The 19,525-nt window shown below is 42.6% G+C and overlaps 1 protein-coding gene across 1 annotated transcript in view; it reads right to left on the bottom strand.

Moving 5' to 3' along the window:
• The window catches only part of EGFLAM (EGF like, fibronectin type III and laminin G domains), a 175,327-nt gene that overhangs the window by 103,238 nt on the left and 52,564 nt on the right, over positions 1-19,525 (bottom strand). The window contains exons 4-6 of the mRNA XM_061187729.1: positions 19,246-19,272; positions 10,875-10,992; positions 9,482-9,617 (exon numbers count right to left, since the gene is read on the bottom strand). Of these exons, the coding sequence (XP_061043712.1) occupies positions 9,482-9,617; positions 10,875-10,992; positions 19,246-19,272 (281 nt within the window). The remainder of the gene's footprint in view (positions 1-9,481; positions 9,618-10,874; positions 10,993-19,245; positions 19,273-19,525) is intronic.

Genomic DNA, 19,525 nt, shown 5'->3' with positions numbered 1-19,525 from the left:
CTCCTGCTCGCCACAACTAGAGAAAGCCTGCGCGCAGCAACGAAGACCCAACACAGCCAAAAAAAAAAAAAAAAGTGTTTAAGACAAAAGTCTTTAACCTTGTTTGTGCTACTTTGACAGTCTGCGGAAATCTGTGAATCCCTTCTTGGAATAATATTTTTAAATGCATAAAATGCATAGGATCACACAGGAAACCAGTTATACTAGAAACAATTACCAAAACAATAAAAAATTATGATATATTAATATAGATACTTCTTCATTAACACATTAAATAACAATACTTAGCAATGGACTTAATAATTTCATAGTAGTGATAACCATAAATGGTATTTTGAGATACGTGCAACAATTGTAATGGGATAAGAACATATCTGTGATTCTAACGGTGACAAAGTCACAGGAATTGCTAATGCCACTGCAGTTTGTTGATTACATTCATATTTGAAGAAAACATTACATTTCAGTCGGTAAAACTAAGAGCGTAATTTTTGTCCAACCAAAGTTCAGGGACCCCTTGCCTTCTATCCATGAGCCCCTTGGGGATCCACAGACTGCAGGTTAAGCACCCTGCTTTAAGATCCCATAGTTATCCAGGGTAAATACGACAGGAGTGAAAGAAAACCTCATGCTCGGAAAGGCCTCCAAGTCTCTCTCAATTTTACAGACTTGGTTTTATGCAGGATTTGCTCTACACTAAAATGAACTGCAGAGGAAAGTCCAAAACCCCTAAGTAATCACAGTTAAGAAAAAAAAAAAGAAAAGATGTATTATTTGACCTGCAGCTTTCAGCCGTATTTCTTTATTTATGAATTGGTTCCACCCAACCAAATGACAAACAGATGGACAGAATGGGGTAATGATAAACGCAGCTGGCAATTTGTCCCTGACGGGGCAACTGGAGAGCACACTTTCATTTACACTTTACAAATGGCTCCCAGCACTGGTACACAAGAATTTAATTTGTCTGACCAGGCATTACATCAGGAAAGCTCACGGTAGGAGGGATTGAAGCTTTAAGGGATCAATTTGTAGAACTGTAGGTCAAACTTCTGCAAAAACATTCAGAATTGCCCTTCTATTTGAGCCTGAATGGAGGAACTTGATGGCTACCAGAATTTCTGGGACTACATACCACTCTGGAAAGTGGTTCTGAGATTTTCAATTTGGAAACTAAAGGTAAGAAGAAGGAATTTTTCACAAAACACCACTTGTTAATATGAAAGGTCAGCTGACACCCAAACAAGCCCACTCTTGCTTATTTCTAATTCTATTGTTGGCTGTAAGGAAGGCTTATACTTAAAACAGCACAACTTCCTAAAAATTTCTTGAAAAGAAAGGGAGATTTTTGTTGCTGGTTTTTCCCATTCTCCTCAAAATTGATTAATTGTGTAAGAACGATTCTTTAAATATATCAAGCTCTATAATCTTGGGGGGCAGGAAAACCAACACAGGGCTACATCACTGTTAAATATTGCAGCCATTTGCCCAGTTATTGCTATAAGTTCTAGTAAAACGCTATGAAAAAAGTTGGCAATTCACTTGCAGGTATGAAGGGCTCCAAAACACAAGTTATCATTCAATATGAAATAAAATCGCAATGGTAGCTTTCAAGTTAGTCTTATACATTAGGTATTATCTGAAGCTTTACCACATACCACTATCCCTTTTATGATGAGAAAACAAAAGCAATAAGTAACTTTGGGTCAGGGGGAAGGAAAGGGGACGTGCACGCAGATCCAGGTTGGATTTTGTCTGCCTTTTATTTCTGCAGTTAGTAAGGAATGATATTGGTTACTGCTGTGGCCTTGGAAATCAGCAGTAAAGGATTCATTCAATCTCCTCTGACTAGTATGGCAATACACTTGCATTACCATGGGGCTCAGGGTAAGGAAAAGAACTGACACTTAAAAATATTCTTCCATAAGCCACTCTTCTAAGTACTGTACAGACATCTATCTATCTTCACAACCCTCCCGAGGTATCCACTATTATCATCCCTACTTTACAGCCAAGGGAAGTAAGGCTCAGAGAGGTCAAGGATCTTGCGCAAGGTGGCAGCTAGTTGTTGTCACTCTCTGGATTCAATCACATGACTGCCTGTATCCAAATGTTCTCCAGCACCTACTTGACACGTGCTATGTTTACTTCATGTAGGTGCCATATTCCACAGAAGGGAGCAAGTCAAGACGTTGCCCTCATGTCCTGGCAAGGAGGACAGACTTCGAACAAGTAATTAACTACAAGTGTGCTGAGTGTTGCTAGTAAATGTTGCAGGTGTACCTAACCTAGTCTGAGGTGGGGGCAGGGTTCAGGGCAGGCTTCCTGGAGGAAGTGGTACTTAAGCAGGGGAACTGAAGGATGAACAAGAGTTAACTAGGTAAAGAAGTAGAAGATATATCCTGGCAGAGTATAGCAAGCATAAAGACCTTTAGCCGAGAAAAAACATGGCTATAAAGGAAAGCAGGAAAAACCTATCATAAAAGCCTTAATAAGAACAGTTTGCATTAATTGAGCACTTACTGTATAACAGGTGCTATTCTGTGCATTTTGTGTGCATCAACTCGCTTTATCTCACAACAACTCGATGAGGTAAGTAAATTGTTATCCCCATTCTTCTGTCTGAGAGACAGAGAAGTTAAATAATGCAACTAAAATCTTATGGTTTAAAAGTGGTGGAGGCAAGGGTTGGACCAGGAAGCTAGGTCCAGAGCCCTGTGTAGTAAACCGCCTATACTTCCTCACCTTTGTCACGAGGACAGAAAATCAGAGCCACCAGATTTTAGAGGTCAAGCAATCCAACCTTATTTCATATGTAAGGAAGCTTAAAACTGGAATCAAGCCATTTGTCCCCAAGATTAGAGGCCAGCTCAGAGCTGTGTCTTCTGATTCCACATTTGGACAAACTTAAACCTGAGAGATGATACCAAGCATTGGACTGTAAGTCTCGATTCTGAATGAAACATTTCTTTAACGTTCATAGCCTGTGCCCTTGACCATAAGTCATATCACATCACCCCTTAAAACTGTTCAAGGAAAATCCATAATCCGTTCAGCTTCCGCTCTGAATCCCAGACTTGATCTTCATTTCAGTAACAGCCTTTGCAGGTTCGCTTCTTAGGAGGAAACTAATTAAATTCATTTGTTACTTGTAGGCTGATGATGGGATGGAAAGACAGATGACTTTTGACAAAAATATCAATTTGTAAAATAATTTTCAAAATTAATTTGAAATAATAATTTCAATGCACCACCCAGGTGTGCATGACCTTGAGCTTCTCAAGTAAAACCAATATGTAGACATTGCAATCAGCTTAAAAGCAGCTCTGCGTGAAGATGAATTTTGCAAGTCTTATTATGGAAGGCATCTGCAAGGGACCAGGGAATTATTTAGGCAGAAAGGTGTGAAAGGGAAAAGAAAGGAAGCATTGTTCTTTCATATTTATTAGTATTAGTGTCTTGGGCTGAGATTTAGAGATCATTTCTTGACCTAGGTCCCTAAAACACACAGAAATATTTTGAACTTTCACATGCACCCAAAATTAGCCTTGGTGGACTTTTTATTAAAAATAGCCACTGAAAGCTTTAATCTGCCCTTTCCAACAACTGACAATACAGAACTCTGAAGCAGTTTTAACCAATCAGGTTACACCTACAGAAAAACTACAGTAAGTCCCTTACATACGAACCTTCAAGTTGGGAACTTTCAAAGATGCGAACGTGCGTTCGCTTGTCCAATCATGTAAGTTAGTTCATGTGTCTGGCGTACGTTGTCGCATGCGTGCATCCTCTACAAGTGGTTGTGCTTTTGTGTACTTAACTGTACAGTACTGTATAGAGACAGTAGTACAGTATCTTTATTTCAAGCCCAAGATGTCCGGAAGCAAGTGTTAAAGCAGCAGTGATATAGCTGGTACTACTGGACTTTTCAAGGTACTGTACTGTAAGATTAAAAAATGTTTTCTTCATTTCTTGTGTTTGTTTTTTATGTATTCTTTGTGTGAAAAGTATTATAAACCTATTACAGTACAGTACTATATAGCTGATTGTGTTAGTTGGGTACCTAGGATAACTTTGTTGGACTTACGAACAAATTGGACTTACAAACGTGCTCTCAGAATGGAACTCATTCATATGTAGGGGACTTAACTGTATAGGTAAGTTAAATGAAAACTATTTTCACCTTTAACCAACCTGATAGATAGCATATATGGAACATAGCACCCCAATTGAAACATTACTGGTAAGGACTATTTGTCCAGGCCTTTGGGTTTTCATTGCCACCATAGTATATATTTTTCACTTATGAGAAAAGCACTTACCCTGGGGAAATTCTTAGGCGGAAGGAGGAAAGTTTCTCAGATATTTATAGACAAAATATTTCAAAACATAGGTAGCTATATTTATGCTTGGTTCTTATTTTAATGAACACTAAGATTGCTGCCCACAAAGAAATTTTCAGTATCACTTTAGAAATAAAATATTCTTCCTGGGACTTCCCTGGTGGCGCAGTGGTTAAGAATCTGCCTGCCAATGCAGGGGACACGGGTTCGAGCCCTAGTCCGAGAAGATCCCACATGCCGCGGAGCAGCTAAGCCCGTGTGCCACAACTACTGAGCCTGCGCTCTAGAGCCCACAAGCCACAACTACTGAGCCCACGTGCCACAACTACTGAAGCCCACGCGCCTGGAGCCCGTGCTCCAAAACAAGAGAAGCCACCGCAATGAGAAGCCCGTGCACCAAAGAGTAGACCCCGCTCGCCGCAACTAGAGAAAGCCCACGTGCAGCAACGAAGACCCAACAGCAGGCAAAAAATATATACATATATATTCTTCCTACTTCGAATGCATGGTTTTTCTGTTTTAGAAAAGCAGGAAGAAAAAGTTTTAAAAACATTGCAAAATATGTTACAGCCTGCAGGCTTACTTAGAATTTGCCTCTTCAAATCTTTTCTACACTGATTAAAAATTTAAAATCTACAGTAAATAAGGAAGCTGATGAATAGTCCCCAGGCTGACTTTGGGAGACGTTATGAAGATTACTCTCATCCTGCCTGAGCCAGAGACCAAGTCTCCTCTCTGATACAATCACTGAGAGCACCCTTTCAAGACGCTCACCCTGTGGGCATCCTCCATTTTACAGCAGGTAGAAGCTGGATGAAGAACAAAAATTTGCTTGGTCCAAAGCCCATGACCTAAGACAGCATCACAAACACATGGAATGTCCACCCAAAATACGAACAAAACTAGCAAATACGCAGTCAGTACCCCATACGCTGGTCTAGTGTAATTTTTCAGGTTAATCTCTTATTAGCCAGTTACATATTTCCTTAAAAGTTTTTTGAGACTATTTCCCAACAATGCCTTTGACATCATTATCCCCACTGAATAAGGGCAACTGATGAATAAGCACCTACTGGAACCTAATCCTCCAGTGACAGAACTCAGACAAGAACTTCACATTCAGATGGGTGAAATCTGAGGATAACTTCTGGCAATACACTGATTTCTACAATGTCCTAGCCTTGGCCTGTCAAAGGCCTGCCTCTGGGATAGGAAAAGACACTTTTCGCTCACCCAGAGACCTGTCACAGGTGTTTGTGTACACAGTAGGTATCTGGGCAAAAAGAATTCAATGTTAAACATTAAACAGACCTCTCTGGGAAAAATAGATAACTGTAGGTCCCCCAAAGCTTTTCACACGAACTGCAGTTTCTGATTTAGAGCCCAGGAAAGCTCTCTTTAAACACATATCCTCAGGCTCTCAACTGAAACGGGATAGACTCTGAGATGTTTACAAATGAATGTGGGGATTTATTTTGCAGCCAAACATTAAATGCCACAACAAGCTGCGAGAGCTATTTCCTTCTGGAATAACAGCAAACAGCAGCCTAAGATGAGGCTTCCCATTTCCTCAGCCAGCAGAGCTCCGGGCGGGCTGAGTCCAGGATTCCATCTCTGAAGGTGGATCACAGACATGAAGGGGACATGGGGTTTTGTAGAAAGAGCCCTGGGCTGGAAGTCGAGAGAGTTCAGTTCTAATTTTAATTTTGTCCCTAACCAGTCATTTCACCTTGGCAAAGCAACTTAAGCAATTGAGTCCCAATTTCTTTCTTTGTAAAGGGGAAATAGTGGTGGGGGGGGGAAGGAAATAAACAGATATTGAATGTCTACTATGTATAAACACTTTATGCAGACTATGAGCAACAACCCTGCTATGAGGGTCGCATTAACTTGATGTTACAGATGAGGAAATGGAAGTCCTGAGATAAAATAACTTGACCGAGGTTACATATTCTGGAAGAGATAGCAGAAGCAGAATTCCTAGCATAGGGGCTGGAACCAGGAGCTGGCTTTCCTTATTCTACCGTGTTCCATTTGGAACACCGAGATATCCAAGAGTTCTAAATACGAAGACATCTACAATGTCTCCAGGACATTGCAGAGGTATATTTGTTAAGATAAACAGATACAAAAAATATTTAACAGTTTGTTAAAATGGTATCTACTTTTAAAATATTTATACATAAAAATTTGGGGTCTGAGCCCCTCAAATGTTAGAGGTTTGAATGTTAAGATGTATTTTTGTTGGAGAAGAATTAAAATTGTTAAATGTAGGTACATAACACCCATATATACCTTACATGTGTATGGGGTTTTTGCTTTTTTGCTTGTTTGTTTCCTTTTCCTTAGCTTGGTTTTTGACATGTAGATGTCAAAAGAGCTTTGTAGAAAGCTCTTTCTCATATGTGATTTCACTTGATCCTCCTAATGAGGACACACTATAAGGCTGGAAGAAGTTATCACCCATATTTTGCATTGTAAGGACATTGTAGTCAATGCCTCTGGGGCCTGTGTCACCTCCCCTTCTCCCAGTTCCGATTTCAGCTGCGGCTGTCATGTGGAGAGTTTCATGTGAGCCCACCTTGCCTCGCAAGGCCAGCATGGAACCTCAAGCACAGGCAGTGCTCACATCACTCCTCCTTCTTCCCTGGACCTGCCTCCTTAATCCAAGGGCCAGCAGAGCCTAGACGGGTGGGAAGTTGTACCCCTGGGGGAAACTTTCAATCAACAAAAAGAGGACAGAAGCCAGCAGGTAAATGGCTCTTGTCTTTTTGATAGGCAAATTAGAGGGGAATTCTGTGTGCTCCAGAGAGATCTCCATAGAATTAAGCCCCTATAGAGGCCCCCATTGCCTGCAGAAGTGACTTCTGTAACACACAGTCATATGTCCTCCATCCCTCTCCCAACCTTCTCATTCCTGCTTCCAAATAAAATAAACTACCTGCACCCAAGTCCTTGTAAAACCCTCTCCTTTTGGGGACCCTAAACTATGTGAGGCACTGAGACTACGGAGGAGAAGTGACTTGCACAGGGCCCCCTGCTGGCAGTAGAGGAAGCAGCAAGCACTCGCTTCCAGTTCTGGCTCTAAATCCATCTCATTTTCTACTTTCAGTTGTACACACAGGTTAAGAAACTGCAGTTTCCGCCTTTTACCAATATGCCAGACTGAAGCTTAAAAAAGAAATGCATGTTTTACCACAAAATTAATGATTCACTTTGTTATAAAGCAGAAACTAACACACTACTGTAAAGCAATTATACTCCAATAAAGATGTTAAAAAAAAAATAGTAAATGATAACCATCATCTTTGCTGAGGGTTACACTGGTGACCTGCTGGGCTACTATGAAAAACGTTGCCCAGTTTTCAAAATTTTAAAGTATTACATTTTGCTTTGCTGATGTTAGACAAGTAAATTAGAAATGTTAAGTTTCACTCCAAGTTTTACAGATGAGAAAGCTGAAGTTTTAGGACTTTCCACTGTTGCAGTTTAACTACTATTGGAACCAGGCTTAGAATCTTTTCTACTCCAGGCACATTCCGGGCTTTGCCTACCAAATCTGTTCAACCACAGGATTGTAGATTATCCTCACTGAAGGGCATTGGTCTGGAGCTTGGCTGGGGGCATCTTTTATTTATTTATTTTTTAATTTTCCCAGCATCTGTTCCTCCCTTTTCCATTAATTGCACAACTTCCCTTTGAGGAAACAACCGTCTTGAACTCTCAATCTGTGTACTTCAGGTCTGAATGACCCACCAGTCTTTAGTTCCAGAGCTCAGAATATGACGAGTGTCTGCCCAATCAGTGTACTCTTCTCCTTGGCCGCAGTGATTGGCACAGCTAATGAAGAGGGACCAGAGCCTGGCCAGCTAGAATGAATACTGAGACTCTACTGGGTCCACTGAGAGAGAGCCACTCTTTTCCAGTGGGGAGCTGAGCTAGTAGACAGCAAGCCTTCAGTGCCTGGTGGCCATCTTGCCACCATACTGGAAAAGCCTGAAACTAAAGCCAACAAAGGGGGGAGCATAGCACAGAGATGGATGGAGACAGACTGCTGATGTGATACAGAGCTAGTCTTCCCCAAATTTAGAGTTGTCACAGGACTTGACACTCATAGGGGCCAATACATTATGGTCTCATCTTCTTTCAAGATTCTGCCACTTGCAATTCAATAAGTCCTGCCTGAAACGAGCTCTGTACTCAAGCATTAAAGAGACTCAGTGCAGTACTTCTCTGAAGAAACAAATATCTGTTTTCTACTACCAAAAAATAGGCTAGGAAGTCAAGAAACAGAAGCAGAGCTAATCAAATCATGGCAGAATCCTTTGCCCCAGCTTTAGAGAGCCTAGGGAATGAGGTGCTGAACAAGACTCTTTATGAATCCATGAAGCAACTGGCCTCAGACAAACCCAATCACCTTTAATGTAGAGAACAACATTGTTTCATCAACTAGGTGCTTCAATTCAAAATTCAACTGCAACTAGAGTTCAGAGGACGAGCCCTAGATGGGGAATTACTTTTACTCATTGGTTGGGTGGGTGTTTTTTTGGTTTTGTTCTTGCTTAAAATTACATAGAAGCATTGAGAATCCATGTTTTTACATCTGTAAGTTCTTAGAAGAACTTCTACCTCTGATAAGCTTCTACCTCTGATAAGCTGAATACGAGAGGTGGAGAGGTAGACAAGAGAAAAAAGCTGAAACCAAACCAAGAAACTTGTCCCATGGCAATATGGATGCAAAGGCAACAATGCATTGCACTAAAGGTTTTTTTTCCTCTCCCTCGAGAAAAGTCACCATCAAATATATACTTCAGACATAATGTTTCAAAGCCAGGGAGGCAAGTTTTGAGCATGAAATACAGGCAGGCTGGCAGTGGTCCCTCAGGAGTTTTCAGAGCCTAGGACAGTCTGACTGTGGCGGGGAAGTGGGGAAGAGGTCAGGAGGTGGGTACAGACAGGTTAACCAGATGACCCACCATCAAAGAGGGCTGGGGACAGGTGCTGGCCCAAGTCAGAGTATAAATATAGGCCTCCAAGCCTTTGTCGTCTCTTAAATTCACAGGCAATGGAGTCTTCTATCGTGTTTGGAATGACTGAGGTCAGTACATTTGGCTTCTGAATGTGACCCACTAACTTACCTGATGAATTCCACAGAATAGTACTGAATAGGGGAGCTTCCTTCGCTCTCTCCAGGTTTCCAAGATAGGGCCACCTCGGAATCAGAAACCACAGTGACGTGCAGCTGCTGAGGTGCTACTGGAAGCAGGCAGGAATCTAGGCAGGACAGCGAACAACTAGAGTTGGCTGTGGTCTTTGCTGCTGGAGAGGTTTCATGTATAAAAAAAATGTGTGCTTTCTACAGCCTAAACATCTCTGCTCAGAATTGCCTCAAACTCCAAACCAAATAAACACACACACACACACAATCACAACTGGATTCTCAACCGGATTCATGTAAGGTTTGTCAATGAGAGCTGGTCTTCCCTTCTCCTCAAGCACCCGAGGCTGGAAATCCAACTAAATTATGTCCAGACTATCGACCCCAGGACATACAATGATGTGTACCCTTTAGAACCTCTGTTAGCAGAGGTCGGAGTTAGACCTCAATTTCGTGCCTAGTCAGAATTGAAATTTACCTACAAGGAAAATTAAATGCTTAGCGTTACTGTCACTTACTTTCAATTCTTTTGTGTATCTCTTCCTGCCCCCTATCATCAGAACACATACCAATGGTAGGACATTTGGAAAAAGCCTCATGGGTAAAGATGTAGGATGATCCTATCACCCCAAGGTAACTGCTGTTACTATTTTCATATCTAGGCTTCCACATTTATTTCCCAGCCTTTCTTTATTGCTTCGGCCAGAAATATTTTTTCTGCCTTCTCTTCCTGGCAAAAGCCTATGCAGGTTTCAAAAACCGGGCCAAAGATATGGTTCTTTCTGAAACCCTCCCTGAGCCTTGGGGTGGAGAACGTGCTCCTTCTGAGCGCTTCCAGAGCCAGCTGGGCAGACCTCGGATGCACTGGATCTACTTGCCTACCATGTGCCTCTCCCTCCACAAGGAGCTCCTATGAGCAACGATGTCTTCAAGCCACTTTTGTCCCCCAGTGTCCAGCGCAGTACCACCTCAATAAGCCTATGTTGGATTCCCCTGGCCTGTAAGATCTCCTCTCCCACTCCCCTTCCTCGCCTTCTTAACTCCCACTTACTTAATTCCCACTTAGCAGTCATGTCCTCAGGGAATCCTTATCGCACCCCTATATCGGATCTGACAACGGAAGATCTTACAGCACTATGGGAAGCGCTTCTCACTATCCGCGGCCACACATTAATTAGATAATGTCTTGATCCACGCTACTAAGTTCTGAGAGGGCAGGGGCTGTGTGCCTGTTTTTGTTCACCACTGAATTCCCAGAGCCTAGCATAGCACAGTGCCTGGTACATAGTAGGCCCTCACTGATATGCTGAATGAAGGAATGAATGAATAGCACCCATCGCTTTCTTATTATCAATGAATTGAACGCATTTTACCTTGGAGCAAAGTGGTAATGTGCCGAGGAGAGCTAAGCCGCCCTTTGCCAGTCTGGCTGTAAGCTGCCACGCTTACTCGGTATTCAGTGCCTGGTTTCAAATCTCCGATCACTTCCTCCTGTCAATGACCAAACAGGAAATGTGTCAATGATCAGAAGTTCTTTTGAGGCAAACCAGACAATCTCATGAGGGTTGCATCTTGAGGCCCCTGTGAAATTTGCTTGGGAGATTGTTTTGCTTTCTCTAGGATTGGCCAAGTTTTTTAATTTGCAAAGAGGAAAACACCATGACATATTTCCCAAGACTAATGAATTATCCTTTATTGGAATCAATACACTGTCGTAGAACTGGGACTCATTCACCCTATCAGATGTTGCTCATAACATCTGAGTTCTTCAATGAGAGTACTAGGCTGCTGGAATTCAGGTAACAATCTTTTCCAGGGTTAGAATCCCCCAGTTCTTTCTTTCCATTTGCATATCACAGATGCTCAGGGACTAGCCACAACAGCAAATTGAGGTCTTGATTTATATCCACAAAGTAGGGACTCAAACTTTGGTTCTCAAATTTTAAACTGCATCAGAATCACCAGGAGGGCTTCTTAAAACAAATTTCTAGGGGCTTCCCTGGTGGCACAGTGGTTAAGAATCTGCCTGCTAATGCAGGGGACACGGGTTCGAGCCCTGGTCCAGGAAGATCCCACATGCCGCGGAGCAACTAAGCCCGTGAGCCGCAACTACTGAGCCTGTGCTCTAGAGCCCAAGAGCCACAGCTACTGAGCCCGTGTGCCACAGCTACTGAAGCCCGCGTGCCTAGAGCCTGTGCTCCTCAACAAGAGAAGCCACCACAATGAGAAGCAACGAAGAGTAGCCCCCGCTCACCGCAACTAGAGAAAGCCCGCGCGCAGCAACAAAGACCCAACGCAGCCAAAAATAATAAAGATAGATAGATAGATAGATAGATAGATAGATTAAAAAAAAAATTTCTAAGCCTGGCCCACAAAGTTTCTGATTCAGTAAATCTGGGAAGGGGTCTGAAAATTTGCATTCCTAAAAAGTTCCCAAGTGATGCTGCTGGTGGTTCATCAACGCCCACATTGAGAACATTGAGAACTAGGACTGATGATGGATGTGTGTGTGAACTTCACCTGCACAAACAGCCTTGACCAAAAAGTCCCAGCTGAAGATGACTTGCTCCATCTTGAGACTACAGTACCAAATAGTAAGTGGGAGCCTGATGCCACTGGTCCCAGTACACTGTAGTGGAAATGATACTGACTTTGGTATCAGTCAGTCCTGGGCTTGAATTCTGACTCTGCCACTTATTGCTAGCTATGGCCTTGATATTAAATTCCCTGAGCCTTAGTTTCTTCCTCTGTAAAATGGGGATGATGTTTAACTATCTTGCATAGTTGCAATATTTGGGATAATGTATGTAAAGTAGCTGGTACCAAGGATGTCCTCAAGAAACAGGATTGTAATGATTATTGTCTTAGGCATGTGAAACCCTTGTCTTAGGCATGTGGAACCCTTCTTTTTCTCCACTTTCTCCACTTACACTTCTGTGAGGCCAAAATCTTCCCCTTGACAGCTGACCACACAGAACTGATATTACCCTACCAAGTGTTGTGCCACTAAATTAGCACTTATACATATTAAAAATTATTACTACTTCTCCCATGGAATCGCAAGCCACTTGAGAGCAGGTATCCTGTCTTATATTTCTTCACAACATCCTCTGCAAATGATTAAACATTCATTGTTGCTAAGGAGAACTAATCAACTGATTGACAAAAACTTCTAAAAATATTCAAGAAATAGTTATTGAATACTTACTACAGTAGTTCTTAACCCTGAAAGCACGTTAGAATCACTCAAAGATCTAAAAAAATACCAGTGCTAGATTCCACTCCAGGCCACTTAAATCAGAACCTCGGGGGGGGGGGCAGAGCCTGGGTGTCAGTTTGTTTAAAGTTCTCCAGGTGATGCTAATATGGGCAGCCAGGTTTGTGAACCACTGGTCTAGGGCTTGTTTCACCTCTCCTGGCCTCTGAACTCCATCTGTCTCCCCTCCTCTCTTTCTCCTGTATCTCCAACCTCTCCCTTATCTACCTGATGCTTCCATAAGTATTTACTGTGCTCAAGTCACGCTTATCTTAGACAATCAATTATTCCCCACCACGCATGTGCCCCTGTCTCCTCTCCAGAGATGCAACCTTCTTAAAGAAGTTGTCTCTACCTTCTCGCCTCCTATTCACTCCTCAACTTGCTCCCATCTGGCCTCTCCTCACTGCAAACAACTGAGATGTTCCTACCAAAGTCACCACAAAGACTCTGCAGTCAACCCAGTGGGAATGTCTCCATCTTTACCTGACTAGTTGCAGCTTTCAATACTGTTGCCCACCCTTGCTTCTGAAATCTCTTGGTTTCCTTGGAAACTGTGACTGCTCCTCCATGTCTCCTTCTACTTCTCTTGTTGCACCTTCCAAGTATCCTCCAGCCACTCCCCATTCTCTTCTGGCCCCTTAGGTGTTGGTCTTTCCCAGAAGTTTACCCCTCACCATCTCCTCTCACTCTGTAGCCTTGCTTAGGTGAGCTCATCTACCACTCCCTTAACTTCTAGCACCTTTGAATGACATCTCCCACCATCTCCAGCTCTAACCTGCCTCTTGATCTCCAGACATGGGTTTGTGACTGCCTCTTGAACCTCTCTACCCAGCAACTACCATGCAACTCAAGTTCAACAGAACCAAAGCTCAACTAACCATCCCTCCTCTGACTACCAAAAACACAACAAAAAATTGCTTCACCCTTTGTGTTCTCTCTCTCATTACCTAAACCAGAAATTCTCAACACTTTCCTCTCTATGTTCACCACCCCTCCTCCCTAACCACCATTCAATCAGTTACCAATACTCTTTCGTATCACTTGAATCTGTTTATGTCATTTTATCCTCACAGCCATTTAAGTCCAAGTCCTCATAATGATGACAATGGCTCTGACTCTCCCGGCCACCAATACTTCCTGCACATCCAATCTGTACTCCACACTGCTAAGTTATTTTCCTAAACCCAAATCTGATCATGTCACTTCCACTTACAATAGCATCTTTGCGTCCCCCTGTTTATCCTTCCAGCATCATCTCATGCCACCTCCCTTCCTTACATTCTACATTCCAGTCATACTTAAGAACTTGGCAGGGCTCAAATTTATGCCATTCAATTCCTTGCCTCTGGGCCTTTGAACTGGCTGCTCCCTCTACATGAAATGTCCTTCTCCCTGCTCCTGCCTGGCTCACCCCTGCTCATCCTTCATGACTCAGTTCAGCTAAGACATTACCTCATTTCTCTGACCCCCAGCCCCCAGTCTGGTTAGGCATCCCTCCTCTATGCTTCCCTGGCATCCTTGGTGTACCTCAATCGTAGCAACACTCGCCTTATACTGTAATTGTCTATTTACTGGTCACCTTCTCCCCACCTGCTTGAGGGCAGGAAGCAAGTTCTTACTCCTCTGGCATCCCAAAGCTTAGCATTATCTGACATGTAGCAGATGCTCAAACAGTGCTTTTTGATGAATGAATAAATGAACTACTGAGTGAATGAAAAAAATCAAACCAAGATGTAGGATATAAACAGATTACCTCATCAAGAATCAGCTTCTCCTACTGACCGCTCCAACTTGATTAACAGCATCTGTATCTCTGCCCCAGACCCCGGGTTAGTAACCCCAGAGACAAGGCTGACTGCCTCTTACCCACCTCCCCCCAGCCACCTCCACATACCTTTCAGACCTGTTCCCTTCTTCCGCTTCCCTTGAATCCTTACTTGCGCCATTTCTACAGCCTCCAAGAGAGTGTCTGTCTCCAATCTTCCCTTCCTTCTCTCTCCCCCTGACTGCATCCTACATATAACTGCACAAGGGGTCCTTGCTGAACATACGGTCCTGCTTTCGCAGCTCCCCGTCCCCCATCCTCACCCCTGCTCTAATTCTCTGCATCTGTGCAGCCTAGTTCTACCATCTGTCTCCTGATTTCACTTCAAGTTGGGTGGTTAGGAGGCTGGGGGCCCCAGGTGTATACAAGACTCCTGTCTCCCTCCTCTCCCAACTGCCACTCCCAGGCTTTTCCCAGGGAAGCGGAATCACACTTTCAAACCAACCCAATGCTCTCACAGCCTTGCTGTAGAATCCCTTCCTCCTGTGAAGTCATTACACTGTATGAAGTACAGGCGTAGTGAAGTGGTTTCATAGATTATTGTAGATATTAGCTATGCACCAATACCAAATACAGCTACCATTAGTTACCATTTATTGAGTGTTTTCTCTGTTCCAGGAACATATATAGCCTGAGTCTTCCATCAGGCCTATGAGGTAGGTATCACTCTTATTTTCACTTCCAGAGGAGAAAACTGAATCTCTGAAAAGTGAATGATTTGCTCAAGGCTGTATATTTATTAAGCAGCAAAGTGGGGATTTGAATCCTGCTTTGTTTGACTCCAGGGACCAAGTTCTAATTGGATAATACATGAATGAAAAATATTAAATAATATTTAAATCAAAAATTCTTATCATAAACACTGAAGACCAGATAATTATTTTATCTATAAACATGGAAATTTATGTATCCGCAATTTAAAAGTGATCACTGAAAACCAAGGGAAACTACACTTGTAGAAGTTCTTAATGTGGATTAAAAAACAACTAATCTTTTTGTTTGAAGATCAGTGCTACCTTTAGCCCAGGTATATTCTGAGAGGTGGAGGGTCACCCTCCCAGAAGCTAACTATTTCCAGTCTTTTCTGGTGTCTTTTCCTGAGCTGACAGGCTAGTAGATTAGCATAAGAGAGCAAGGGTCAAGGGGACTGAGTAGTTGGGGTCATAAAAAGAGGGGTTGGATTCAATGATTTAACTGTCACTTCTTCCTCCAATATCTCTCCTTCCAAATGGAATCCCTCGGAATAATGTGACTTGTGATAACCCTTGAATTTTTTAGTAAAATGCAGCACAATTCCACAAGTCTTTCTATTTCTGTCCTTAAATGTCTTATGGCCACTACTTCAGCCTTCATCAAACTAGACAAGATGCTAAATATACCCTTTTCAAAGTAGAAAAAGAAACTGTTTTTTTTTACCTTGTGGAAGTTTGAAAATTAGTCAAAATATTTATCTCTCTTGGACCTATTTCTGCACAAGATGGTGAGAAACAAAGCCAGAGAAATTGCTTTCTTGGGGTAGAAGCCAGAGTGAATTCCACAGTCTCCTCTGGTCCCTTCCATACTTTTTTGGGGGGCGGGGAGCAAAGTTGGGTGAATTGCTGCAAAATAACCCTACTTTGTGTCCCTTTCCGAAATACAAAACCCCTTCCAAAGCTTGCCTCCTTTGTCTTTTAACACCACCAGTGGCTGTCATGTGATCAGAAAATTTATATTTGTAGAAGATTAAAGCAAGGCTAGTTAGTTAGTTCACTGAGCCCAGGAAGAAAGCTCCAACAACTTTACAACCAAGTGAGCTATTCCCCAGGACACTTGCCTCCCTCACAGACTACCAGAAACAACAAACTTTTATCTTATGATTGTATAATCATAATATAATCATAACTTATACTCCATTTTGGAATTTATAAAATCCTTGCATACCAGTGCCACATTTAATTCTCACAACAGCTCTGAGATGTCAGTCTTATCCTCCTCATTTTATAGATGATGAAACTGGACCCAGAAAGTTTATATAACTACACTCTGGGCAGGGCAAGAATGGGTCTGGTTTCACTGATAAAATGCACGACTTAATATGCTTCCGATTGCCTGACTCAAGACGGAGTACATCTAATCCTCAGGCTAGCACCTTGTTTTTCAGGTGTCAAACTGCCTTTTCCATGTCTACTGCACCAGATCTATTCCCTCCATTCACAGTCTGTGATAGGAATGACTCTCTGCCCCTAGTATCCATTCTCTCCTTTCTTGTAATAGAACCCCTGTACATTTCAGTTGGACCATGGCCACTCAAAGACTACATTTCCCAGCCTCCCTTGCATCTAGATGTGACCATGTGGCTAAATTCTGTCCAATAGGATGTGAGCAAAAACGCTGAGGGCAATTTCTGAATTATCCCTTCAATAGTAAGTGATATGTTCCCTTTCCCCTTTTCCTCATCTTTTGGCTAGAATGTGGATGAGGTAGTAAGCTATTTTGGATGATGGGGAGGCAGGCCAGAGGGGTTGGCAAAGCAATGAGATGGAAGAATCCTGGCACAAGGAAGCCACCAGAAGAGCCCTAAACTGGTTATATCCAGACCATTACATGATGGAACAAGAATGCACATCTTGTTAGGATCACTGTTATGTGGGGTTTGGGGCCTGCTAAACTTTCATTCTAATTCATGCTAGACCCAATGTTCAAAAACAACCTGGATAGCTATGTAAGAGGAGCCCCTGAAAAGATGGGACTATTCTTAACTGAATCCCTGTTCACTTTGCAATGATGAAACCGTGTTGAATGGCTCTGAACTTAAATCTCTGACCTTGAATCAAACCTCACCTTTACCTGCTTCCATGCTGCACTTTTCTCCTACTGCTGGAAACCCAGGTGGTTTGTTTCCAGAAATGAAGCTGTATGTTGTCTTGTTCACTAGTCTGGACAAGTAGCCCCTACACCGGGAGGGCATCCAGTGAGCACAGCTAAGAGGAGGCATGAAGTGGGACAGCACTGGACTAGGAGCCAGGAGACCCAGACTCTAGAGCCAAAGAGCTGTGTGGTTTTGGGGATGCCACTTAACTTCTCTGGGCCAAAGTTTCAACATGGAAATTCTACAATTCTTCTAAAATAACCTTCACTGGTAGCTAGTAACTTTGGGTTCAACTTCACAGTTGACTCTATAAGTTAAGTCTGTGCCTCGGCTGCCTTAGTAGAAGTTGGGAATATTTAGCATCATTAGATGGAAGGTACAGGGAAATAGAAAAGGGTTATCTTCCAAACAGCCTTCTTCCAAAGGTCCAGAGGAAGGCTGTGCAGGCCAGAGTGGAGGGATTTCCATTCCCTGAGTGGTCACAGAAATAGAGTATTTTCCAGGGTTTTGCAAGAGGGGCAGCATTGGGGCTGGACAAATCTTCCTCGTATGGATCTACCCTGCATATTGCAGGAGAGTCAGTATCCCTGAAGCTTGTTCACTAGAACACCCACACCTATTTCCATATGCCCACAGGGAACAAGGAAACCCCAAGTTGGCAACCATTACTAATTGGCCTCTTCATTTTATAGTCAAGGAGAGGTTCAAGGGGGTTCAGTGACCTTGCCCACAGTTACCCTTGCTCTAGTGACGGAGCTGGGACTAGATGCAAGTCTCATGATTCCTGTCTGCTTTATCCCTTAACCCTGGATAAGACCCAAATAGAATCACTATTCTGGGTCAGCCAGACCAGTGGACTCCAAAGCAGGGCGGTGGTGCATCCCCCTGAGAGAGCAAGACAATCTACTGAGATGTTGGAAGAAAACATAAGAACTTTCTACTTCTATTTTATCTCCTCCTTTAAAATGCTGTGGGATTTTATAATGTACACAGTATACATGTAGAGTAGCAGATGTATAATTTACAAATACATACATATGCATATATTGATATATGTTCAAATATTTTTTAACTGATGGTATGCGTGATCAAAAAGTGTTGAAGACCACCAGTTTAAGCATCCACTTCTATTCCTAACTCTAAAAACATTACCAAATTGTCCTGATTTGTTTTACTATTTATTTTTCCAGGATGAAACCTGCTGGTTGTTCTTCTAAGAAAAGGTTAAGTGTCAAATGCTAATCAAATCAGAAGCCTTTATATAGGCAGACTATCAAAGAGTGCATCAGAATTCCACATAATCCACCAGGTTATTTTGGTCATTTCTTCAGTTGAATCGGACTAACCATTTGTCAGCCCAATCCTCTGTTCAGCATTCTTCCAGAAAGTCAATCAACCAGGTTTAGGTGACCCGGTTTTGTCTCATTGAGAAGGTCTAGGATTGTTAGGGCCAGTGAGGAAAGAAAAAGGAAAAGGGGGTGGAGGAGCTCCCCTCACCGTGGGGCTCGCTAGTTGAAATATTTTCTCTCCTTTTCAATCTTTTTCACCTTGTCTTGGAACAGAACTTAAATTACTTCAACCTTTAAAAACGTTGCTCTTAACCTTACTCTACCATGTGAGATAAAACAGTTTCTTTCTAAATGATTAAAAATTCACCCGGTATGCTCCGCGACTGCTGCTCCCGCTAGAACCAAGCACTCTCTGTAGGCCTTAATCAGCGAGGGAGATGCAGGAAAATCAACATTTTGATGAAGAGAGACCCCCTGAATCCAGGGCTGGGGCAAGGGTTTAACTTTTCGAAAGCATACTTACAAAAATCATCTGATGATCCAATCGTCCCTGGAGAGGAGAAAAAACAAAACAATATGAAAAGGAAAGGAAAGCTTGCAGGAACTAAAATGAACTCATAGAGTAGCTGCCCTTCCACCACGTATAGCCAAGGGCAGCAAACACACACCTTGGCAATGTGATTTCTCTTGAACGCTCACTCAGTTCTTATTCTGTGCCGCATGTGGTGCTGAGGGTTCTACGACCATGACCTTGTTTAATGCCCACAACATTAAAAGCTGCTTTGCTTGGGCAGCTTTTGGTC

Source organism: Eubalaena glacialis, chromosome 4 (genome assembly GCF_028564815.1).
Source record: "Eubalaena glacialis isolate mEubGla1 chromosome 4, mEubGla1.1.hap2.+ XY, whole genome shotgun sequence".
Taxonomy (NCBI): domain Eukaryota; kingdom Metazoa; phylum Chordata; class Mammalia; order Artiodactyla; family Balaenidae; genus Eubalaena; species Eubalaena glacialis.
Note: the sequence above shows the minus strand (reverse complement) of the source record. Positions and strands in the feature narration are given on the sequence as shown.